Source organism: Callospermophilus lateralis, chromosome 3 (assembly GCF_048772815.1).
Source record: "Callospermophilus lateralis isolate mCalLat2 chromosome 3, mCalLat2.hap1, whole genome shotgun sequence".
NCBI lineage: Eukaryota > Metazoa > Chordata > Mammalia > Rodentia > Sciuridae > Callospermophilus > Callospermophilus lateralis.
Window position 1 is genome coordinate 107,693,554 of NC_135307.1, and position 26,828 is coordinate 107,720,381.

The 26,828-nt window shown below is 33.3% G+C and overlaps 1 protein-coding gene across 5 annotated transcripts in view; it reads right to left on the reverse strand.

Annotated features, from left to right (window-relative positions):
* Herc1 (HECT and RLD domain containing E3 ubiquitin protein ligase family member 1) overlaps positions 1–26,828 on the reverse strand; it is a 185,032-nt gene that overhangs the window by 78,563 nt on the left and 79,641 nt on the right. For all 5 annotated transcript variants that reach the window (XM_076850910.2, XM_076850909.2, XM_076850908.2 and 2 more), the window contains exons 18-26: positions 26,089–26,310; positions 24,059–24,232; positions 19,944–20,058; positions 19,735–19,855; positions 17,915–18,086; positions 14,798–15,110; positions 14,212–14,332; positions 8,698–8,749; positions 1,037–1,305 (exon numbers count right to left, since the gene is read on the reverse strand). In XM_076850910.2, coding sequence (XP_076707025.1) covers positions 1,037–1,305; positions 8,698–8,749; positions 14,212–14,332; positions 14,798–15,110; positions 17,915–18,086; positions 19,735–19,855; positions 19,944–20,058; positions 24,059–24,232; positions 26,089–26,310 — 1,559 coding nt within the window. The remainder of the gene's footprint in view (positions 1–1,036; positions 1,306–8,697; positions 8,750–14,211; positions 14,333–14,797; positions 15,111–17,914; positions 18,087–19,734; positions 19,856–19,943; positions 20,059–24,058; positions 24,233–26,088; positions 26,311–26,828) is intronic.

A 26,828-nucleotide genomic window follows, 5' to 3' on the forward strand; every position in this document is an offset into this window, starting at 1 on the left:
TAGGTTCTCACTAAGTTGCTTAAAGGTAGGTGACCCTCACTAAGTAGCTGAGACTGGCCTCAAGTTTGTAATCCTTTTGCCTCAGCCTCCTGAGTTGCAGGGATTACAGGTGTGTGCCACCACATCAAGCTTGGAGATGTTAATCTTGATTACTTAGTTAAGGAAATATCTTCCAGGTTTCTGCAATATAAAGTTACTTGTTTCTCTTCCCACACTTTTTGTTAGAAAAAAGTCACTAAGTCCAGCCCACCCTCGAGCATGGGGTTGGGGGAATTAATCTCTATCTAGTTGAGGAAGGAATATCAAGAATCTGTGGTCAGTCAAAACCACAAAAATTAATAAATATTTGTGTGAGGGGATAATTTTTGTATCTATGCAAACATTCTGTGTCTCCTTCAAATTTTCCTCAATAATTTTACCAGTTACCAGTGGATTTTGCCTGTAACAATTATTATGGGGTTCTAATATAAACTAGAGGTCTAGTTTAAATGGGAACAAATGGGTCAAAAATGGAAGCTATGAGTAGCAGGTCCCTATGGTCACCAGCCAATTTAACCCTATTTCTAGGAGACCAGTGAAGACTTATGATTACCGTATCTTATTCTAGGAAATGACAACTTAAAAAAAATGCACTTTTGTCCAATTCAAAGAAAATATTGGTTTTGGGTTTTGTTTTTGTTTTTGTTTTTAAGTTAAGAAAGGATGTCAAAAGGCTCAGATGAGACATTGGGCATGGTGGGGTACACTTATAATCCCATCAATTGGGAGGCTGAGGTACAAGAATAACAAGGTTGAGGCCAGCCTCAGCAACTTCACAAGAGTCTATCTTAAAATAAATAATAAAAAAGGCTGCGAAATAGTTTAGGAATACAGTGCCCCTATATTCAATCCCCAGTACTATTTAAAAAAGAAAAATCTCAGGTGAATGAAAGGGACAGGTAGGAATAGAAGAAGAAAAGTTTTTCCTAGAAGTGTACACTTAGTGGTTCAGTAAGTTTCCAGAGTCTCTAATGAAGAGTAAATATCAAAGACTTACTTCCGCCCTTAACTGCTGTTGTTCCATTGCAATGATGGAGGCCTGAGGACTTGTAGACATACTTTCCTCTGGCTCTTTAAAACCTGGGGCATTCCCCACATCTCCACTCACAAAGCTTACAACATTTTCAATCAATGTGTGAACTCCCAAAGATTTGGTAAGGTCAAAATCAGACTCGAAGGAGTAAGAGGAGTTATACAACCAGTCTCTGCTGTGTTTCAGGCGAGCCCAAGAGTCGCTCAGGGATTCCAATTGACTATGCATAGGACCTATAAACAAATGACAAACATGCATCAATGGCACTCAAGTAAAGCATACATTCTGAAACTAGAAGAGGGCTGAGTGCTACTACCATACCAACTGGTGAGAAATGGATACTCATGTTTGAATACTTGCATGCATTAAATGAATCTGAGCAAAATGCTTTGGTTAAAAAACAAACAAACAAACAAACAAAAACTAGAGCAATGTAAGAAAATAAAGGGAAAGCCCTGTTGATGTACTAGGATTTCTAAAAGCGCTTTAGCAACACGCTGCCACAAGAAAAAGAAAGGCAGAAGCTGCTCTCAAAATGCTTAACTTAAAAGGCTCTGCAGTATTAAACCAGATCAGGAACTATGCACTTAGAACTGCTGATAAAACCTATTTGAAACAGGATTTCATCTAATTTAACATTATCATTGCAAAAGTTAAGACTGCACAAAATATTTACATATCTGCAATGAAACATTACCAAAAAATGAATACAGAAGGGCAAGTAAACTTACACAACAGGGAGATATAAAAATCAACCCTTTAGGTTTCGTTAACATAATTGACACTCTCACTAACTAGTCAAGTGCAAGTTGTGAAACTTCTATATAGAGGAAGCAAAGTTTCACAAATAAGAATACATGAGATTTACTATAACATGATACCTATATAAAACTAACAAATGGCATCATAATAGTTGCTAAATATAATACCATAGTTCTGCTAATGGGCATTTTTAAAGCTAAAATCTTTACATTAGACATCAAAATGTTAACATGTTTGAGCACAAGAGCAACTGTCTAAGTCATATGCTAAAATTTTTTTTAAATAAGTATGTACAAATGTCCAATTCTTGCACACCTTTGTCTTTAATTAATCTCAGGTACGTGAATTTGATTAATCATAATCCTTGGTTCATTAGATACTCTCATCATTGGTCCATGCATGGCCCACTTTTGTACTTATATATTTATGTATAACACTTGAGAACACAATAACTAGAAAACTGACAGTAACTTGTATCTATTTCTTCTCCAAAAAACTTCTCCTCCTTATTTTTTTCCTTTAAGCCTAGGTTTATCATTCTCTTGCTTTTACTGTTTTGAATTTTATTTTTATGTGCTTCTAAGATGAGTATTTACTTTTAGTTGTTTGTTCCTTACTAATAAAAACCCTAAGGTATCATTTTATGAAATCTTTTTGGACATAATCTTTTCATTCAATATAATATTGCTAACATTCAACCAAATTACTCTATGTAGTCAGTTTTCATCTGTTTGAACATAATATCCTATTATGTGAATATACTATATTTCTTTATTAGGAATTCATTTTTAAGCACCCAATAAAATATTTATGACAAAAATTATGTTTGTTACAATACTAGATGCAAAACTTTAGAAAGATGACTACTTAAACACATTAATGCCCAGAGAGAAAATAAACTTACACAATATTGAATGTACAATATTACTTTGAATTACTGTATTGTCATCCATTAAATCTTGGAACTTCAATATCAGACACAGAAAATCCTAATAGGGAGCTAATATTATGAAGCAACTATAATATATACCATAGCAGAATTATTTAGATTATTTAGACTGGAAAAGAATGTATGGTTTTACTGCCTTCTATGTTTTAGCAAGAATTCTTAAGATTAAAAAAATGTTTAATTTTCAGTTTTACTGAACATAAAAATAACAATTAATCTGAAAATTTTTCAAATTACATGTGTTGAAAAGTTTTTCATATAACATAGAAAGGAATAAAAATACAAACAATAATGTCAGAGGTATAATATATTAAAATATTTTTAAGTAAAGCAGAGGCTAATTAAAAAAAAAATACTTGTTTTTCACTTTTTTTAAGTTTCCCAAATTCAAAAGCAATATTTGGCCTTAGTTTACAAAGGACAGTTTGGGGTCCCTGCAATGAGCTTGTTTTATTAAGTAACAAATTTCAGAATAAAACCTTTTTTTGTTTTCCAATATTTACAAGATACTTTTCAAAACAAAAACAATGTATAATGAGCTAACATTTGAGCTAACATTAGAACCACAGAAGTAAAAGACACCTTTAAAGATTATCTAGTCAAGTTTTCTCAATCAAGGATACAGGCTAAAAGAAACTGATCTTCTGATAACACTAATTTATTAATTCTATGAAAGACTATTTTTATATTCTTGGGGGTTTTGTTTTCAAGGTATTCAACTAGGAATTCAACCTAGGGGAACTCTACCAGGAGCTATGTCCTGGAACCCCTCCTCCCTGGCCATTTTTGGATATAGGGTCTCACTAAGTTGATTCCTGTCCTTGAACTTGAGATTCTCCTGCCTCAGCCTCATGAATAGCTGGAATTATAGGCATGCACCACTGTGCCTGACTTATATTCCTATTATTAACCAACTCACTCACCCATGAAAACTCTAACTGCTTAGCTTCATAAAGGTTCAATGGATCTACCAATAGTGAATTGCTTTTGTATATACCAAAACATTCTATGGAATAGCTGACTGTACCCCAAACTAAATGTTCTCTGCACTTTAAAACAGGGGTCAGCAAACTTTTTCTGTAAGAGGTCAGATATTAAACATTTTAGGCTTTGTGGGCTCACAAAGGTCTCTGCCTTAACTATTCAACTCTGCCCTTGCAATGTGAAAGCAATCACAGATAACACAAAAACAAATGACTATTATATGTCCCTGGATTACAAAAACAGGTGGAAGGCCAGACTTGATCTACTAGCTATAGTTTGCCAGCCCCTAATTCAGAGAATAAAATTTATTAGGTGTATAACTCAAGTAAAACACTGTATGAATAAAATATAAGAAAGAACAGGAAAGACACCATAAAAAAGCATTAGGATAAAGAAAACAATTCTCACCAAAATATTGAGTCTGACATTGAAAATACTCTGAAACACAAAAATTTAGAAGCATGGAAATGGTAAAGAATTTTGATCTTAAAAAAAGCATAATAATGTAGTAATTTACTGTTTTATCTGAATATAGAAAATATTATATCTGAAAGCATATCAAAAGCTTCTACACAGTAATTGAAACTAAGCCCAATTCTTACTTAATATTAATTCAGAGTCTACATGAAAATATAAGGTCCAACAAGAAATTTTTTAGATTGTTTACTTGTCCTTACAACTTTGGTTCTTAAATGGAATTTTCAAAATGAACATGGCAGAGCTGCAATACATACTTTATAAATCATAAAATATGTAGGCAAGCTAAAAGGGGAAAAAAATTAAACATGCCATCATGTACTTGCTTGAAGATCTTCTTTTTTCTGGGGCTCAACTGGCCAAAAAGGAGTAAATACACTACCATACAAGAATCAGAAAACAAAAGGAGAAATTTGATACAGGAGATAATATTTACATTTGCTCTTCTTTAGATAATCTAATTTGAAATGCACAGATAAAACAGCATTTCACTCATAAATGTTTTTACCATGAAACACACATGTTGATAAACGTTTCTAGTATTATTTCAGCAATAAAATCTTAACACTATTATATTTATATATTTAAAGACCTGGGGGAAAATCAAACCATACTTTAACTTAGAAGATTTCTAATAATGTTTAAATTATTGCTTTGATATCCCAGCATTTTTCATTTCACAGCTTCAGCTTAAGTATGAAAACTAAAATCAAGTATCTGCATAAAGGTACTGTCTTTCTGTGAAGAAGCAACTCAGTTTTGCTCAAAAGCAGTAATTCTCTTAAGTATTTATTAGATTACCAAAAACCAACATAATTTGTCAAATTTTTTCAATAATGTTGATAGCTTTTATGAAAATTAAATTGTCCTCATTGGTCTGAAACTCCTGGGCTTCAAGCCATCCTCCTATCCAGATAGCTGGAACTATGGGCACCTGGCCTAGAATTTAGTGTTGATGCCTCTAAAAAGCTGATCAAGGTCATCAAGCTGAAAGTATTTGCTCACATTGCTCTGCTGCTTTCTACCACATTTGCTTTCTTGGATGATAAGCTTGCTGGAGTAAGAGGTAAAAAAGGAGGTAATCATGGATTAAAAACATAAATTTTAGTATCCCCCATGCCAAATACTGAGAATGTCCATATATCCTTTCAAGGAGATTTTTAGAGGCACGATAAGAGCAGTTGAAAACATTCATATAAGCACTGTCATTTATACACCCATTGAATTTCAGTAAACAACGTACAATTAAACCTTGTCATCTCTCTCCTATTCCTTTTATCAGTCTTTTAGTTAAGTTAAGAAATGAACAATTTTTTCTTCACATAACTTCTGTATTTATTTTAGAAAAAATTGTTCATTTCTTCCTCAAAATATTGAAAGAATTCTCACTTGGCCAGTTATCTGTCCTTCATGGCTCACATAAGAATTAGAACACCTAACAATTTGGCCCCAGTTTTAAGACTTGGCAGGTTCATTTGCTCAAAGAAAAATAGAATGATTTATTTTACCACCATTTAAAGCAAAACAAACAAACAAACATGAAAAACACAAAATCAAAAACAAACTACTGTGGCCAAAAGGGCAATCATTAAATATACAAGATTTTTAAAATTCCTTTGAAAGTACAGCCTTCTAAATGTATTTTCAATGTTTTTTTTTAAAGAAAAAAATTCATTATAGGGCTGGGGTTGTAGCTCAGTGGTGGAGTACTTGCTTAGCATGTGTGAAGCACTGGGTTCAATTCTCAGCACCACATATAATAAATAAATAAAATAAAGGTCTTCAATAACAACAAAAAAATTTTGAGGCTGGGGATATGGCTCAAATGGTAGCGCGCTTGCCTGGCATGCCTGAGGCACTGGGTTCGATCCTCAGTACAACATAAAAATAAAATAAAGATAATATGTTCATCTAAAACTAAAAAATAAACATTAAAAAAAGAAATTCATTATAATAAGAAAAAGAAAAGGTACAGTGTACATTTTCATTGCTTAATCTATAAATTCTAGGGTTCTATAAAATTGAAAAGTAACTATTTTTATTAACCTTCCTAAAATAGCGCTTCTACTTTGACCTGTCCTTAGATCAAAAATCATCAGCAAAATTTTTCTGGAGGAATATTAAAATGGGATGATTATTACAATAAACTAGTATTACATTAAGTGATACAGTGAAAATATACAGTTTGCCTCTCCATTATAACTTTCTAAATGGGTATTTAAGAGAAAACAAAACCTTTCCATGAGGTCCTTTATTTGCTTTTTCTGTATTCAGCAAAATAAAATCAAATTCCAACAGGTTAATAGGTACTAATACCACCTTGAGCTTTGTGAAGAAGATGGACTTAATTAAATGAATTAATGAAATTAATGACTTAATTTATGTATATCTATTTAGAACTACAATGAGGTTATACCTAGTTTTAGGATAATTGTTTAGAGATGTGAACAGGCAAAAACTCTAGGACAGTAGTTTAAAATGTTATATTCCCTCCTCCTAAGTTATCCACACTCAAATTACTTACTCTGAAGATAAAGATGCCACTTTGCAGGGCCTGGGGCTATAGCTCAGAGGCAGAGCACTTGCCTAGCACAAGTGAAGCACTGGGTTCAATCCTCAGCAGTGCTACATAAAAATTTTTTTTAAAAATAATAGTATTCTACAACAAAAAACATTTTTAAAAAAGATGCCACTTTGCATATTCAAAAAGATATCATGTTGCTACATGCCAATACGGTTAACAGGGATTAAATCTCAAATTTATATTTCCATAATCATTATAAAGGTTCAAGAACAAAGAATAATTGTAGCCCATAGACTTCTACTTATTGGTATAAATAAGTAGGCACTCTTATTAAATTACAGGTTAGATCCCTTATGGTAGTTGGCAAGTCTGCAACCATTTTCTCTCTACTATCAAATGGTATGCATTTATAACTAACATGGAATTTTTAGCAACAGTCACCTGAGCTAAACAAAATTAGAAAAGGTTTTTTCAAAAATTTAATTCCTAAATCAAGTGAGCTGTCAATTTTCATAGTTAAAAAAATAATAAAGTGGGTATTGTACTTTACATTAATATAATTTCTCTGTTATTAAAAATACTTTGTGGGCTGGGATTGTGACTCAGCTGCAGAGCGCTCGCCTAGCACAGGTGAGACCCGGGTTCGATCCTCAGCACCACATAAAAATAGAGGCATTGTGTTGTGTCCGTCTACATCTAAAAAATAAATAAATAAATATTAAAATTTTTTTAAAAAAATACTTTGTGATCTTCTTTAGAAACCCAGGAGCTTTAATGTGTTACAATCTCAAAAAGACTAGCACCAGCTTTGGTTCTTACTTTTCCTAACATTTTAGAAAAATCTTTCTCTGTATTATAGTTGGAATTAAATATAAAATATTGCCCAATTTTAGTCTACAGAAGTAACATCTCTTCTTCTAAGTTACATATACAAAAGAGAAGAAAAATCATTAGTTTCTTTCCCTCATTCCTCAGTTTTCCTTCATTTCTCTTTTACTTTTCTTCCCCCGTCCCCCCACCACTATGGGGAAGAAACCTAACAATGTGCCAGGGAAGCTATCAAGAAGATTTCATTTTGAAACACAAATTATTTAATATCATGGAAAACATGTTTTCTTCATAAGCTTTTAGAAAACTGCCACTTGTGGCAAATTTTAACATATCACATTTTCACAACCACAGTATAAGCAATTTTAAGTAAGAGTCCTAGCTAACCGAAAATAATACTTAAGAGAGTTTTTAGTTATCCTCAGATTTATATTATCTAAAATTCTGTTCTTTTGCTCTATTTGCTTATATGAGTTAACAATGTCATCAAGATAAGAATTTCTTCTTGATAACACTAAAAGTTGTTCCTTGTGGTAAAGTTACTTTCTTTTTTTTGAATCATCAGTTAATCTATTATATGCTTTATATTAAGAAGCCAAAGGGAAAAAACTAGAAACTTTCTGTTTGCATTGTGAAAGGGGCAAAGAGTAGTCCTGTAACACCATTTAAATTACAGCAATAGTGAACAAATTATATTGTTCTATCATGTGCAAGTATGAATATGTAACAACAAATGCCACTATTATGTACAATTATAATGCACCAATAAAAATATTAAAAATTAAGCTATACAAACTCTATCACTAAGTTAAAAAATGTGAAATTATGTACATAATATCCTCTCCCTGCAATGGAATGCTGTTTTTGGAATTCCTAAGGACTTTTTAAAAGTGCATTTTTTTTTTTTTTTTGCAAAGTGCATGAAGATGTTAGAAGGGCACATATTTAAAGAAAATGGTCTTCATTTTAACTCTTCTGAAAAAATGATTCTAAATTATTTTTTGGCAATTACATTTCAAGGACAATTAAATCTAAATACATCAGATATAAAAACAGCCATCTATTTTAATCAGATTTTAATGGTTTTTTCTTAATGCTTACCTCTTTTTCTATGAGATGATGCCAAATCCAAATCAACATTTCGTCTGCCACTCTATTAAAAATAAAAAATAAATATATTTTAGGTATGAAAAGCATTTTAAGATTTAATAAATTACAAAAACAATACATATGTATGTGTTACACCTACATATATAATTATAGCAATGTTCAATTATTCACGAATCAAGTCAGACTAACAGAAGGTCTCTAAATACCCACCATAATCAGCTGTAAGAAAGCACAAGCACATAATATCTCAGATACTAACTCAAAAAAAATCAAGGTGCATATTAATTAGCAAAGTTTTTCTGTTGTTACAGTTTTTTGGAATCTTTGTCTTTCCTCTTTCAGTCATTGTATCATCTTATTAATATTCTCTAGTTACCTAAAGTCCCTACAGCAAAACCTTTTTATAAAATTATACTTTCCTTTCCTTTCTTTTTAAAACTTTCATTAGTCTTGGCTATGTTTTTAAAGACTATCTGATTAATCCATACAAACATAAAAATACATAGTCCTAAGCATCTGGTAGTATTTTAGAAGATTGTAAAATATTTTTTTAAACCTGTTAAAACAGAAAAATCTCAAATTGGTGAAAATGCTGACAGCTTAATACAACAGTAAAAGCTTTCAGGAAGAAGTATATTTCTGTGTGCCTGGTGGTGGAGGATGTAAAACATCTGTCTACTCTGTCCACATACTAAGCTAATCAAATATATGTTTAAGTTTATGCATCTGACATTATGATCTTACCAATTTTAATTGTACTCTCACACAATCAGAAAAGTTGGTGTCAAAGAAGTAAATCTATAGAAGTGACAAAACAGATCCATTTGGGAAATTTCATTATAGGAAATCTTCACTTGTCATACATACAGATACATGTACCCCATGTGTAGATAAAATACATTTTGTTATTACTCACATGTCTACATATATACCAACAGAAATAAACATACTCTCATTTCATGGTGGATAAACCAAATAGCTCCTGAAGGCATCATGGTGTTATGAAATAAAATATTTTCTTCACATAGTACCTTTACTCTAGAAGAACTCAAGCCTGGGCCTCAAAACCAGAAATAACTATTTCTCTTGAACAAGTGGGTTGTTTTTATCTTTTAGACAGTGTGGATCATTTACCATGTTATGTTTTTTTTTTTTTGTTTGGTAGCATACCTTGAGCAGAACACCATACTGTGTGTGCTGAAATATGCAAATCTTATCTAGGCCTTTATTTTTTTTCTCGCTAGGCTTTTTTTTTTTTTTAAAGCCCTAATTTATTCACCTAATTTATCCTTTTATAAAATATTTCTTAAATGCTTATTCTTTTTCTTTTCCCACTTCTTTTTTTGGTACTGGAGATTGAACCCAGGGACACTTAACTATTGAGCTAAATCCCCAGGCCTTTTCATTTTTTATTTTGAGAAAGAGTCTCACTAAGTTGCTGAGGTACTTGCTAATTTGCTGAGGCTGGCCTCAAACTTGTAAGTCTCCTGTCTCAGCCTCCAGAGTTCCTGGGATTATAGACAATTGTCACCATGCCCAGCTCTTATATGCTAAATCAAATCCTTTGAGACACGAGGGACTTAGGTAACAGATTAGATGGTGTAATAAGAAACGATGATAAGAATGATCACTGTCAATCAAATGGTTTGATATTCTCTATTTACTAAGGAAAATAGATAATTTATATAATACAATTTAGAAAAGAGAGTTAATGCAGTTTCAGCATTGAACTGCTTAACTTCAGTCATTTAAAAAATCATTTCATTCACTAACAATTCAGAGTAAACAAGGTACTGGCTTAACAGTATACTGGTTATCAAAAATAAAAATGTTAATCTTACAAAACCTTATATAGTATTAGAAGGATAACATATACCGTGCCCTCAGTGCTTGCTCTACTCATCTTCCCCAGCCTTTTGGAAATTGAATTCAGCCTGGATCTCCCTCTATCTGCAATGGAATCTGTTCTCCCTCTAGTTCTTGACTTTTTTATTTTTATGTCATTCATTTTTTAATTATTCCACTCACAAATTAATCTGTGTGTGTGTGCACACACACACACCCACACACACAGTGCTGGGGACTGAACCCAGGGCCTTGTGCATGCGAGGCAACCACTCTACCAGCTGAGCTATATCCCCAGCCCAAATCAATCTTTTTTTAAAATGTTTATTAATCATTTTGAAAGTTTTTAAAAAATTAAATGAACAACAAAAAAAACCTAAAGAACAATCAGCAATTAAATCTAGCTCAAGCCTCCTACATTGATATTTCTTCCCTAATTTAGAATTTTAAAATGTTTAAATTGTATTATTGAACTTATTCTTCACAACAGCACAGTTGAGGCAAGTATACCAGGTGGTACAATTCCACCTTTCAAAGATAAAGAAACTCAAATGTTAAATGTCTTGCCAAGGTCAAAGTCCATAGCATGGTCTATTTTTTTAATACCTTTATTTTATTTATTTATCTTTATGTGGTTCTGAGATCAAACCCAGGATCTCATGCATGCTAGGCAAGTGCTCTACCACTGAGCTACAACCCCAGTCTACATAGTCTATTTTAAGTCAGATTTCATTGTTTGTTTCCAAAAAGCATATCACTTCAACTATACCCTTTCTCCTTTATTTTTCATTTCAGTTCAAATAAACTAATGATCATGTATAATATGTAAATCACAATGTAGGAAATAACAAAGACAAAACATAAAACATAAAAAAAAACCCTAGTCCTTTTAGAGGGTTTATTAATACTCTATAAGTAAGTCCTACATGAGAAAACTGTTAATGGCTTATTAGAGGTCCTAATAAACTGTCATGGAAGACACTATGAGTAATCTGGGAAAAAGTTTCCTGACCAGTTGACATTTTAGCCAGTCCTTATGTGAGAGGCAGGACTTTACAAGGAAACTTAGAGGACATTTAAGGCAAGTGGTACTTGGGCAGAGGCTCAAGAGATATATTTGGGGTCTGGCAGATGAATTGTTGTGGCAAAAGTGCAGATTACTACAGGGTAAAACTGGCTCCAAAAGAAAGCAGATGGTGTTTCCAGAATCTCTGATTTCTAGGTAGATAGTACAGAGTCACTGAAAGTTTGAGTAGAAAGATAGTACACAAGTAGGGGTTCTGCTGCTGTTGCTGGTAGTATGTGTTTTCAAAAACTCTATCTTAGGTCTAAGGAAAGACTAGAAAAAGCAAGATCAGTGTGAGAACTCCTAGTCAGAAAAAGGGTAAAAAGAACCTGAAATAATGAAGACAAAAGATTCAATGGACATAGAAATTTGCAAAAACAGATTAGTATATAATTCATAAATTCAAAGACTATTTCCTAACTCCATACTATGTGTCAGGCACTATTGCAGATGGTTGGGATCCAGCAGCAAATAAAACTGCAAAAAAAAAAAAAAAAGTCCGTCCTTGAAGAGCTTATATCCTAGTATAGGCTAACAGAAACTGCTCAATGAATATAAAAAGTAAAAACTGAGAAAGACAAGGGAGACAGGGAGTGAGTATATCAAAGGGAGGGAAAACTACCATTTTAAATAGGGTAAGCTGCACTGAAGAATAACATTAAGAAGAAAGCAAGAGAATTAGCTGCACAGACAATAATTCCAGCCAGAAGACAAAAGTCACATAAAGACACAAAAGAGGAACTTGTGCAGTAAGTTCATGGAATGTCCAAGAGTCCAAGGTGGCAGAAGGAGAGTCATCAAGAAAGAGGGAAGTCAAAAAGAAGATCAGAGGTAGTGGGGAGAGATCACACAGAGCCTTGTAGGACCCTGTAAGGACTTGGACTTATACTCTAAGAAAAAGTAAAGACATTGCAGAATTTTGATCAGAGAAGTGATATGATCTATGTTTTAAAATACACACAAGGATGGGTGACTCAATAACGAGATTGACCAGATTGGAAAAATAAATGAAAGATGAAGAATCTCACTATATCACAAGACAAGGAATACAAAGTGGGTACACAGAGATATCATGGGGATGACAAATAAAAACATCATAATAAAAATGAAACTTGCTTGAATACACCCTTCAACTGTCTTCAGATAAGGACTCTTTGTTTAAGACACATTGTCATAATATATAACACACACTAATATCTTCAAGACATTAAAGTCCAGAAAGGTCACAGCACATAGAAAATCACACATAAGGCAGAGGAATAGACAAATGAAAATCAGGCTATCAACTCCAAGTCCAAAGCTCCTTAAATGTAATCAATTTTTAAAAGTTTCACTTTATTATTTAATCAGTCACATTATAGCATATCTTTATCCTACTTCCCACCTTTTATGTAAATCAACATGTTACTTGATTAATATTAATCTAAATTAATGTTAATTAATTTAGTTCATGTCCTGAAGCTTTTCTGATAAGCAGCTGATATCTACCAAAAAAAATTTAAGTAGAGGAGTTATAAACAGATTTTTGTATTAAATATATTATTATAGTGAAATGTGGAAGAGGAACACAAGACAAGAGGTAGGCAACCAATTTAGAGTCTTCTGCACATGTCCAGAAAAATAAAAAATAAAGAAACTTTGAGACAGAGCAGTGGTAAGGGGGAAGAAGAGGACATTACTGGAAATATTAAGGGTAAATTTTTCAAGACTACTCTGAGTTGGTGTCGCGACCCCTTGCCCGCAAGGAAGACGCAACTCAGGAATCTTCTTTCAGCAGTTTATTCAGGCCCTTGATATTTCTTCTAATTCCTTGTTGGATGCCCCTCCCAGCCTTAATAAAGCATCCCAAGCCCCAATGCGAAGCTGCCACGTGGAACTTTCTCACAGGTGCTGAAAAACCATGCACCAACTCTCCCAAACAAGGAGTTGTTTGTTACAGACCACAGTGGAGCCAGCGCCATCCTGCAATGGTGACCATAATCTGCAGAAGCGGCTCACCACAAGTTGGAAGCTGGGAATGATAAGATGAAGAGATATGAAAAAGGGCTGGGGATGTGGCTCAAGTGGTAGCGTGCTCGCCTGGCATGCGTGCGGCCCGGGTTCAATCCTCAGCACCACGTACAAAGATGTTGTGTCCACCAAAAACTAAAAAATAAACATTAAAAAATTCTCTCTCTCTCTCTTTAAAAAAAAAAAAAAAAGAGATATGAAAAACAAGAGTCAAGGATGATCCCAGATTTCCAGCCTAGGTAATAAGCAGTATCGACTAGTAAAATAGGGAATGTGAGAGAGGCAGCTTTGCAAAAAAGATGAATTCACTTTTGAACAGGGTAAGTTGAGGTAACCTGATACATTCAGTGGAATGCCCATCAAAGTCAAATGTATGAGCCTAGAGCTAAGGAAAGTCTTAAGAAGTCAGGACTAAAGACAAAAATCATTAATATATAGGTGGTAAATATTTATGCAATATAGTGAATCACATTTCTATTACATTTTTTTAAAAAACTTTTTATATATCTAATATAAACACAAATTAACATTTAAAAAAGCCTTGTGGATCTATACATTGAAAACAAAAATCCTTCTATACCTACCAGTGCATAACTCTCTTCATCTGATTCAGGCTGCGACAAATCAGATTCACTCCTCGATTTGATCAGTCTATAATTTGGACTTGCATGGACTAGCCGGCTCTCTGCAGTCAGACTTTCACTCCTGTCTCGCATGCAAAAGAAAAGTTTTTTGATATGGAACTGTCAGTGAACATAAAATTGAATGAATTGACAGCATAGAGATATTAAACACACATACAAGTGAGAAGTAGTTATGTCTGCTGGTGGGAAATCCTGATTCTTGTCTAAACACAAAGCCCTTACCAATTATATCAATTGTAATAATTTGCATGACACTAAATTATAGAGATGCAAATAAAGTTTGTATGGTTTTCAACTCCTGTTACTCATACACATGAAAACTTACGCTTCCTCATTTAATCAGAAATTTATATTTTATGCTGAACCAGAATCACTATTTAGGTTACTTCAAAGTAATCTTAGTCAATTTGTATTTCCTCTTCCATGTCTTTAATTTCAGAACACTGTAACTTTGAGAATAAACTACTCTGATGTGTAGAGTAACAAAGGAAAGAGTGTGATGTTTTAAGTTTTTAGTTAGTCCCACCTGGTCATAAGTCCACCCCCTTCAGAGGCACTGGTAGAGGGCTGCTGCAACTGTCCTTCTTCCCTTCGCTTCTGAAGCTCATCAATGACAGGACTTACTCCTAATATTAACAGGGCACACCGGTGGATCACAGAGTTGCAGGCAGCAGTATATACATCCTGACCCTCAGGAAGGTCTGTGCTGACCCTTCGCTCTTGCTGAGACTGAGGAGGTGGATCATCAACTCGAGCCCCAGACCCTGCCCCACTGTTCATTCTATCTCGGTCTCGGCTACGAGCTACTTCACGGGCTGAGAGGAAACACTGAAAGATTTCTGTAACATGCAACACAAAAACAAGGTCTTAACACATGGGAGACAAGAGCAAAAAAAATAACAACAAAAATAGTCAAAAAGTTTGGACCAAAAACTTACTGAAAGAGGGAAAAATTATTTTTAGACATTAAATACAGCATAGTAACTTAAAGTTAAGTAAAAAAAATGTATTAAACATTACATTTTTCATCAAAATTAAATAAGAAATGTTCATATGTTTTTATACAACTTAGCTAAGTTAAGTACAGGAAACAGTAAGGTACATGCTTTCTTAAAACACGTCAAATAGGTATATTGATTATTGTAAGTTGAAATCACTTAAGGAACTATAAATTCAGAAAAGGCTGTTTGGCAGATCTTTTCCTATATGCAGAAAGCCATGTAGAGTAGAGTCTTTTGGAAGGGATGCCCTTTACATACCAAGGCCAGACAACAGCCCTAATTAGAAGAGTCTGATAATTGGATCTGCAAAGAATCTGAACAAGCAAACTCTTTGAAGTAATCCTTGTCTTCCATTAGCTTCTGCAATCCCTGCCTCCTCTAATAACTCTTAGTAAAGTCTCCAGAATTTACTCCCCCAGTCCAGATGTCATTTTTGTCTTAGTTCCTTTATAATGTATTTTTCTTAGTTTCAAAAGTATAAAAGCATCAGCTTTGGTAATTTTTTTAAGACTTCACACTTTTATGAAGATATCCATGAACATGTAAAACCAATAAAACTTGTATGCTTTTCTATTGTTAATCAGCTGTTATATTTACCTAATTCCTACTTCCAGTAAAAAAGAGTTAATGTAAGTGGCTTTCAAAGTATGTCCCAGAACAGCAGCAGCAGCAGCAGCATCTGGGCACTTGTTTGGAATGCAAATTATCAGGCCCACCCCTTATCTCCTAAGACAGAAATTCTAGGAGTAGAACGCAGCAATCTGTTTTAAAAAGTCCTCCCACTGATTTTAAAGTCCATTAAAGCTCGTGAAGCACTAGCTTAGATTAAAACAAGTGATTATTCTGTTCGTGACTTTGGAATGAAAAACCTCAGGTTACAAAGGAAATGGGGAAAAAAATTAAATAATATAAAAAACTTCCTCTCCTTCCAAAGTTCACATAATGCCTAATATCTACATTTTTGCTGTATCTTAAACACTTAAATAAGTGCAACTGCATGGGTCTTTGCTGAAACAGTATGGTTATGAATACATGGACAAGATTGCCTATAGAATCCGATGGTATCACCAAGAAAGGTCCATCTGATGATACCAGCCCTTCCCCAATTCACAAGTGTAAAATGCTATGAAGCTTAACAAGATTCACAATGCAGTGGCAGGTATTTCATTCCACAATAACTAAATATTTATTTTGCTCAAATTTAGTGTAAAAGTAGTATTCTTAATGGGGACTCCAGGCAGAAAAGTTAGTAAAATACTAGATTCACCTGTTGTTATGGAAGTACAAACTAAAAAAATGGATCTGTGTATATATAGATAGATAGATATAGATATATTCTGACAACATTTTCTTTATGTTGCTAAAAGTCCTTTACTTCTATAAAAATCAAAGCAACAAACCCTCCCAGAATCCAGAGCAAGAAATCAGTGAAAGTAGTTAAAAGTCACTAGAATTTTGGGCAGATTTGATTCTTACTCCAGTTGCTACTAACTGTGGCCCTAGGTACATAATTTTGTCTCCTTAAACCACAGTTCACCTATCTTTAGAATGGAATAATACTAGAACTTATCTCATAAAACTGTTCTGAGGATTGAATTAATGCACATGACCCAGTTTTACGTAAATGCTTAAAAATCATAGCTAGTTTTAAAAATTACTCCTCTGGCGACTATTACACATTCTTTTATTGTAAGTGAGGGATGTGCTTTGTTGTTATTATGTTTTCCCTTTTGGCCTTTGCTTCCAAGAATTTTACATTAAGTTTTAAGTTCAACTGCAAAAGTTCCTTCAACTTAGATTTTTAAAATATAATTATTCTCCCTCACTATCTCCAAACTCATTTTCTTCATTTAGACTCTTTCTTCTCTTGTTTAAATGGTTTTTAGTCTTGTTTTGAGACATCTCAAAATTATTTTAGAAGTATGCAGTACAGAAATAAATCAATAACAAAGTGTCAAGTTCACTGATACATACAATCTCAACAACAAATGCAAAGCTGGCCATAATGTTTTAAGCTATAGATCAAATATACTTTAATTTGAAATATGAAAAACTCATATGATACCAATAAATGTTTGGAAAGCATTCTCTTAAACACAGTTACCTTTAAAAATCATTTTTAGCCTTGGAATATAAAATTATGAAAAAAAGTTTTATTCACTCACCCAATGAAATTCTCATACATACTCCTGCTGATATTGCAATGTAGTTGAAATTTATAGTTTTAAAAGTTTTACACATGGAAAATAATTTGGTCCTCCTAACAGGCACAGAAAGGGGGCTCTGTTTCTTCCCACATAGAGGTTTGTAAGGCTGACCAACAACTTGGTATCCCCAGAGGACATATTTTGAATGATCTTATTCAATGACTTATTTCATATATGCAGTTGAGTTGAACAGATGCTGACGTGCCCATTACCAGAGCTTTTTGGCCTAAACATGCAATCCCAAACCTTCAGAATGGCACTAGCAGTTTTAAAGTCCCCTTTAAAATACTAGCTAATGCAAATTCAGATCACCATTAGAATATCAGATCCATTTAGAAAAACCATAAAGAAACTTTGCCTGTATCTCTCAAGTCAGCTTTCCTACGGAAAAGAATGTCACGGTGTTTATCTCTAAAGTAAGAAGGATGTACTCACTGCCAGCTGTCATCACTTCATGTTCCCGTTCTTCCTCCTCATCCTCTGGCTCTGGATGCCCCTCTTCTCTGTCTCTCTCAGCCTGTTCTTCCATTTCAGCTTCTTCATCAATGGTCCGGGTAAATGAATGTTCCTGAGGATCAACATCTGCAGAGTCTTGGTTGTCTGAGATCTTAAAGAAATTATCCAGAAACTACACTGAATATATCTTTCAAAAGCTTTTAAAAATTTCCTAAAACTTTAACTTTTTATCATGGAAAATATTGCTGATATAAAAATAACATGAATTTTACAACAAAAACTCAAGTATTATCTAGATAATACTAGATAAATCTTAAAAAAGATTAGAAAGAATATGTATGCACACAAAATATACAAACACATATAGGTTATCTTCCTCAGTATTTTGATTAAAATGCCATGCCCTAAAGTGATTCACATTTATGTTACTATTTACCTGTAAAACTACAGGGCTGCAAGTTAAAATAAGTTATGTTAAATAAGACACCAAGCATAAAAGATAATTAAAGAATAAGATGTTGATTTCATTGTTTCCCTCAAGTTGTGTATATTACTCTCCTGTATAAATAATGTTTAATAACTCTAAATTTAAAATAGTATTCTTTTTTCATTAACCTTGCCCCTGAAAAACCAAAAAAATTAGAATTACAGTAAGAACAATATTAACTTTATTTCCTACTGTGGACATGCTACCTAGCAATCATCAGGATAGAGGAAAGAGTCCTAAAAACAGGTACTCAGAGGGTCACAGATACCATAACAATATAAATTTTCTCTAACAAATTTCAGTATAAAGCACAAATGAAAAATTTTAATTATATCCTCAGATCCATGACAAGTTATTTTGTGATTCATGACCAGTAAATAATTTAGAAATCTGACAGAGATGGAGTTACTGAGCAATCAGACTCCATAATACATGTCATTTGTCCCCATAATATGTGAATTTCAAAATTGAGCCTCAATAAAATGGATAATTAACACTTTTTTTAATGGACTTTCAAGATCCCTCTCAAATAGTCAAATCCACAAATGTTAAATCAGTGAATATCCAAAATTTACTATACAACAAATTTAGAAATATTTTGGTTTTTTACATGTAAGAACTAAATGATGGAGTGGAAAGCATCTGTAGTGTTAAGTTTCAAAGTAAGTATTTCTGAAAATGATGTTCCCAGGGTTATATTTATAATTACAGGATCAAGTTACCAGAATCGCCAAGTAGTTTAAAAATTATCTCATTTTTGTCGCAAGAATTACTTCTGGATCATCCTTAATAAATAATTTCAATCTTCACTTTTAGTGGAAAACAAATCATAAGAAGGCCTATTTTCATGTGATGATTCCTTCCTTTATTTTCACTTTTCTACGCTGAACCTTTTTGATACTTTTCTATTCTCATATAAGATAATTTCTGGACCTTTTACCAATCCAAGTTATTTGGTAATAACCTTTATAACTTCTGGCACCCCAAGTAAAAAAGGGTAATTCAAATGTGGCCTGATCCACATTAAAAAAAGAATATTTCTGATGATTTTAATGATTCAATTTGTTGTTAATTAATATTATTTATGCAGGATAAGACTATATAAACTTTCTTAGCAGTCCATTCCACTTGATAAAAGTGTCATTAAATGAATGCCAAATCTTTTGACTTCTATCTTTTTAATTAGGATAAACTATTCAACATTTATTGAACATTTACAACAATCAAGGTTCCTATTTTCTCAAATAAACTAATATGCAGCTATCTGACAGCTTGTAGAAAAATACAGAAATTAATTAATTTCCAACTTTACCCATCTGTCTCGTGATGATGACCTGGTTTGAATAAGTTCAAGGTTCTTGCAAGCAAGTAAACGACTTCGAACTTTGTATACACAACGGTACACTTCTGATAAGCTTTTACCAGGTTGATATCTAAATAAAGAATCAAAATAGAAAGGTCACCTAATTTCTAACATCATGAGAACAAATATTTGTCTGAGGATAGTTTTAAGTTACTTGCCGGCTTTCTCCACATGCTTGACTAAGTAAATTTGTGTGTTTCAGAAGTGCTGCAAGAACAAATCTAGACACAGTATCCAAGAGTGACTCATTACTTAAAGTTGCACTGTCCCAATCTGAAAATAAAAATGATGCATTGACAATTAAAAGGACTCAGAAAACAGTTCAGAAGTAAATTTAATAATTTTATTCATCCGACACTTGAATTTTATCATCTTATTCTAAACAGTTACTTAACAAATGGCCCTACTGTTTCAGGTGCTGGGATACAACAGTAAACAAAATTCACAGAGCTTAGATTTCTGGCAGGAGGATAAGAAGGCAGCAGGTTGGGGCTGGGGTTGTGACTCAGCCGTAGAACACTCGCCTCGCACATGCAGGGCCCTGGGTTCAATCCTCAGCACCACATAAAAATAAATAAATAAACAAAATAGAGGTATTGTGTCCTACTACAACTAAAAAATTAATTATTAAAAAAAGAAGGCAGCAGGTAAAAGAGAACAAATAAAAACATTAATATGACAGATAAGTTCTAAGGAGAAAAATAAAATAGAATAAGGAGAAAAGGAGTATTGTACTATATGCAATTATTATTTTAAATAGGATGGTGTGAAAAGTTTACGATAAGGCTACATAGGAGCAGAAATCTAACTGAAGTAGGAAAAGAAGCCAGGTAGAAACAGTATCCTCTCAGGAAAGTTACTAGGCAGAGGATCTAGCCAGAGGGCTCAAGGAGACCAGTGTAGATGGAGCAAAGTGTGCATGCACAAGAGTGAGTAGTAGGAAAAGACACTAGGGATGAGATCACATTGGTCTGCAGAGCAAAGCACATCCTCCAGGTAACAACCTACCAGGAAAATGAGAATCAGCTTTAGAATGCTTTGAGCAGAGATAATGACAAGATCTTTAAAAAGCTCTCTGACTGCTGAGTGGAAGAATAATTACAGTGACAGGAAAGTGAGAAAGGATGGTGGAGCAGTGGAAGTAATGAGAAGTGGAAGAGCTCATATATATTATTTCGAAGGTGCTGACAGGATTTGTTAATGGATTAGATATTTGATGTGAGAATGAGAGAGAAGTCATAGTTGAATCTAAGTAGATTTAAAATGTAGTTGAAATAAATAAATAATAAAATGTAGTTGGCACAGAGATACCACAGAAGAACAGTTTTGAAGGTGGGAAGCTGGAATCAGGAGTCTCATTTTGAATATTATCTGTTGGACATACTAATAAAAACACTGAATAAACTATTCATGTGTGTACATGTCTAATAATTAAAGCCATAAAAGAAGGTTCTGTGAGCCCCAATACATTAAAGTAGATAAGAAACAAAACAACATTTGGACAGAAATGAGAAAAAGCAATTAGAATCCCAAATTACAGCATGAGATAAAGAGAACCAGTCAGATGTTTTTTCCTTCCCATTCTTTAATTTCATGTTGGCACATCAGTACTGCACTTTTAAAATAGATTATATTTAGTAGATTCCAAATGGGGATGGAAGGTTTATTTTCACTACATCCCCAGAGTAATTGTAGACTCTGTTCATATGACAGATTTACTAAATGCCTGTGCTACTTACAAACAAAATCAAACAAAAAACATCCTTGGAAAATATCAAACTCTACTTAATTTTATTTCTTTTTAATCTCTTCTTAATACTCCTATCTCAAAAGATAAAATGTTACACATTGATTTTCCATTTCATTTATGTATGCCTAGGTCAAAAATGTAGGTTTAGACTTACCTATGTTATAGGTGAAAAAATTGACTATACAAATATGCCTGATTTTAAGAAAACCTCATGTCCCACAAAGACTCTTAGGATGACAGTCTGTATCACACAAAAATTTTATCCACATCTGATTCTTAAGAAGTCATCTTTTCTATGGGTCTGCTGACTATTGTGAAAACTCCCATATTTATAATCACACAGGATTCCTCAAGGAGGCTAAAACTCATCTTGAAAAGCAAACTATAGTAACAACTTTGACTCTGTTACAAATTTAGCAGGGATTATTCTCCTATGTGATTTTTAAAATAATGTGTTCTTTTATAACATTTTCATTAAAGTTATGTTCCTTTCACGCCAAGCACTACAGAATGGCTCCACTAATCAGGTATGCAATTCATGCTGTAATAATATAAGCAATAGAGCAAATAGTAAGATTTTACTCACTATATATTTATATCTAGGTTTTAAAAGTTCTCATTGCAGTGTAACAAATGACAATGTGAGTGTGAGATAAAAGAAAATCTGACTGCATTTCTAAGTAAATGATACAAATATCAGAATATCAGAATACACAACTTAGAAAGTAAATTTTTCTTCTCCATTAACTTACTTTTTCACTTCTGGTAGGAATCACACAACAGAATGAATGAAAAAATGATTAGGACACAAACAAAATGGATGAGATTAAACATTTTTTCCTGAGTGTCTGTTTTGGAGATGGCATTCTTGCTATATTGTATTGCCCAGGCTGTCCTTGAACTTGCAATCATTCTACCTCAGCCTCTGGAGTTTCTGTGATTATAGGCATGCATCCCATGCCCCATGTGTGGAGATTAAACTTTCAAAGGTATCTTCTTGCCAGTATTTTAAAAATCTACATAACAGCCATGCATAGTACACACATGTAATTCCAATGGTTCAGGAAGCTGAGGCAGCAGGACTGCAGGTTCAAAGCCAGCCTCAACAACTTGGCAAGGCCTTCAGCAACTTATTGAGACCCTGTCTCAAAATTATATAAAGGGGAGGGGTGCTGCAGATATGGTTCAAAGACTAAGCTCCCCTGGGTTCAATCCCTGGTACACCCCTGCCAGAAAAAAAGTATGAATATGTTTCTCCATTCATTTTATTTAGAAATAGCCAATTAAAAGTGAAACTTTGTTCACTTTTACCATTTTTATCATAGAAGAAAATCCAAAGAAATGGGAGAAAATTAAAGATGGCATAAGAGAATAAAATGGAGAACATTAACTAGAGACATGTGATTCTAAACAGTACAAGTCATCTTTAAAGGAAAATGGAATCTACAATGAAATCAAGTATATTCTTTAAAAATTTACAAATAATTTTATTAAAAAATATTAGAAACTGAAATACCACCATATAATTTGTGTAGTACTATATTTAACAGTATACCTTGTCTCAAATTTATAACTGGGGGGCAGCTGGCATAGGGACTAAATCTGAAGATTCTCTACCACTGAGTTACATCCTGGTCTTTTTTTAAAAAAAAAATTTTGAGACAGGGTTGAAGTTGAGAGGTTGGCTAAAACTGTTCTTCATTTCCTCCTACCTCAGCTTCATGACTGTCAAACTGCTATCTCTAGCAACATTCAGAAGTTGTCAAGTATTTTATAGATGAAGAAAACACTCATCAAGGGCCAGGGATGTGGCTCAAGCAGTAGCGCGCTCGCCTGGCATGCGTGCGGCCCGGGTTCGATCCTCAGCACCACATACAAACAAAGATGTTATGTCCGCCGAAAACTAAAAAATAAATATTAAAAATTCTCTCTCTCTCTCTTAAAAAAAAAAAAAAAAAAGAAAAGAAAAGAAAAGAAAACACTCATCAAGTTTGGAGCTTATATTTCTAAGCACACATTTTTTTCAGTTATTAAAGTAGGGCTTGGAAAGGAAGATACCCATTAAACAGACTCCATTTAAACATCATAGAATAGTAAAATCATTTATCACATAAATTTAGTTTTTACATAGAGAGTTTCCTTTAAGTGGAATACATATATATAAAAAAACCACCTAGGGTATTTTCCACAAAGGTCAAAAGAAACTCTTTAAAAATGCTATGTATATGGGGCTGGGGATGTGGCTCAAGCAGTAACGCACTCGCCTGGCATGTGTGGGGTGCTGGGTTCGATCCTCAGCACCACATAAAAATAAAATAAAGATGTTGTGTCCACCAAAAACTGAAAAATAAATATTAAAAAAATTCTCTCTCTCTTCTCTCTCTCTCTCTCTAAAAAAAATGCTATGTATAAAATGTCTTTTCCTATGAAAAAGTAACATGGTGAGTCCTATAAATATTGCATATATGTTAGTCAGCGATCTAAGTCAACAACATATTTACTTCCTTATTGTCTTTATTTTACCTTTGCTAACAGCATAATCCTGCATGCTGATCCAAAGGCTTCGGGCAGGCTCTTTAGAACAACCCAATGCTAAGTCTACGTAGACAGCAATTTCAGGACGCAATTTGTAATCAAAAGGCTTCTGTTCTTCATTTCCTGAAAGAGCTACTTCTAATAGGCAACTCATACATTTATCTAAAAAAAAAAAAATTATATATATATATATATATTTCAAGTTACCAATTTTAAACCTCATAAACTTTGCTGCTACAAATAAACTCTTGCCACATTTATTTAATGCATATATGAAATTATATATTTCAAATCATTTTAAGTAGATGCTACCAGGTAAAGTCATTCAATGTTTTTCAGTTTGAGGTAGCATCACCCTACTTACTACCTCTAGAAGAATGTGGCATTCAGGGAAGAGTTCTGGCACTTTGGCAGACAAAGCTCAGGGATACAAAATGTCCTATATGTGCAGCACGGACCTGTATAACATAAAACTCTCTTGTTCAAAATGGAATGGTATCCTCTGTGAGAAACATGGGACCATAGGACAAGAGACAAGACTGATTTTTTTTTTCTTTTTTGCTAGACTTAAAGGAAAATTATCAGTTAAAAATCATCTAAGAAAGGTCAAAGATACCATGAACAATTTTTCAATAGGCAATCATATTTGTACAGATGGTTCCTAACTTTTTAATGCAACATCTGGCACTCAGAATTCATCTATTTTAAAAATACACAAAACGATGCTCTAAATGATGGTAAGGTTTTTTGGCAAGTCCCAAAAGTCAATTTAACCCATAATACAATAGAATTATTAAATATTTATAATTTTATGAGATAATACTTTTTCCTTTACATAAGTATTTAAACAAGAACATTTTAATAATTTCATGATTTTTAATATAAAAAATAACATTAAAATTGATTTCATATTTAAGCCCAGTTAACTGAATAAAGTAAATATAACAGAAATATGAAGAAGGAAGAGATATACCTTTTTTTTCCTCAGGAGATCATTTGGGACTATCAGAATGGTAAACATTGAGAGCAATGAAACTATCTTCATTGTGTTAAATATCACTTGAACAACACATGATTTTACTTTTTTAATTAAAATATATCATAAACACCAGTCTAGTATTTATCAACCATGGTCCAACTTACTTTCTGGTTCATAAATGAAATGATGAATACACATTCTTATTAGGAAAAAGAAGAAATTCTTTAACTGCTTCCCTCAATCTTACTCTTCATACTTGCAATTCCCAAAGGAGAATCTTTCTCTCATTTTGTCTTAGATTTCTTTCTTTTCTTTTCTCCTCCCTCCTTTATTCTCTCCCTTCCCCTTTTCCCTTCCACAATTCCTCTCCCTTTCTTCAGACTTTCCTTTGTGAACACTCTGAGTTTCTCTTATCAAGAAACGAGTTTTAGATCTAATAAAACTACATAGATTAATGTAACTCATTATCTAATAGATTCAAAATCAGAGGTTCAGAAAGATTAAAGGACTAAGCTTACATAAAACAAGTAGATCATCTGTTAGAGTACTGGATAAGTCCTATCATAGAGAAGTGGGAGATGAGGCAGGAAAGGAAAACCCATAGATATTACAAATGGAGAGAGAAAAGACTGCCACACACATCTGAGGGGTGTTTGAAAAAATGGGCAATGGTTAAGTCACAACAGGTACTCCTTCAGTACTTTACATTCTATGAGGTAGTTTACAACCCCTAAGCTTCAGAACAAAATAAATCAAGCATTTTCTCTATTTTTATGAGTTAAATACCTTGCTCAAAATGAGTAAAAAAGATAACAGAGTAGGATCAGACCCACATTTTCTTAGTGTAGGGGGCTCTTTTCACTATACCATGCTGCAAGATATAATTGTTTTCTTCTGTGGGCTCCAAGTTACAGTCTCAGACAGTTGCTAACACTGCAACTGTATATCAGTTGTCTATTTCACAAACTCAAAGTAAGAGAAATGTCTAATAGAGGTACAAACAAGAACACATTTTAAAAATCGCAGAGAAGCACATTACCTAACTGAGGTGTGTCCATTTCCACACCATCACTGAAAAGTGGTGTTTTCATCCAATATGCAGTATCTTGTTCCTCCGGAGACACAGGGGAGCCCTGAAGCATGCCACCAAGACACCGCCCAATTAGGAGAGCAATTGTCCTTTCCAGATCAACAAGCCATACCCAAGACTGAGCTGGCTGAGGTAAGGGCACACCAGCAGGGTCAATTACTTCCGGCCCTCCTACAGACAAAACCATTAGTAACTGTGTCTTTATCTGGCATATTTAAGATTTAGAAGCTTTCTCATGGTATTTTATACTATAATAAGATAATGAGGCAAAATAATTTCATCATGAAAACATATATTATAATACTTTCTATATATTTTTCTGGTATACCAGGCTAATTTAAAATGCATTCAGAGAAATTTTATTTATTATTAAATAAAATTTTCTGCTGGGGATGTAACTCAGCGGTAGAATACTTGTCTAGCATGCACATGCCCTGGGTTCATTTCCTGATGCAGAAAAAAAATTTTGTTTAAACTTTCTGAAATAAAATTTTCTTTCATAAAGACACTGATTTTAAGATAAACATTAAAATGGTCTATCACAAAATTATTCTATGTATTCTGTTCTTATTCTCCAGATCAAATTTTATCATTCCTAGTTCCTCTTTGAGCATCTTACTCTAAAATCAAAATAAGAGTAGATCCATTAAAGTGACAGTACTATTTAATGCTTTCAGGACTTGAATTCA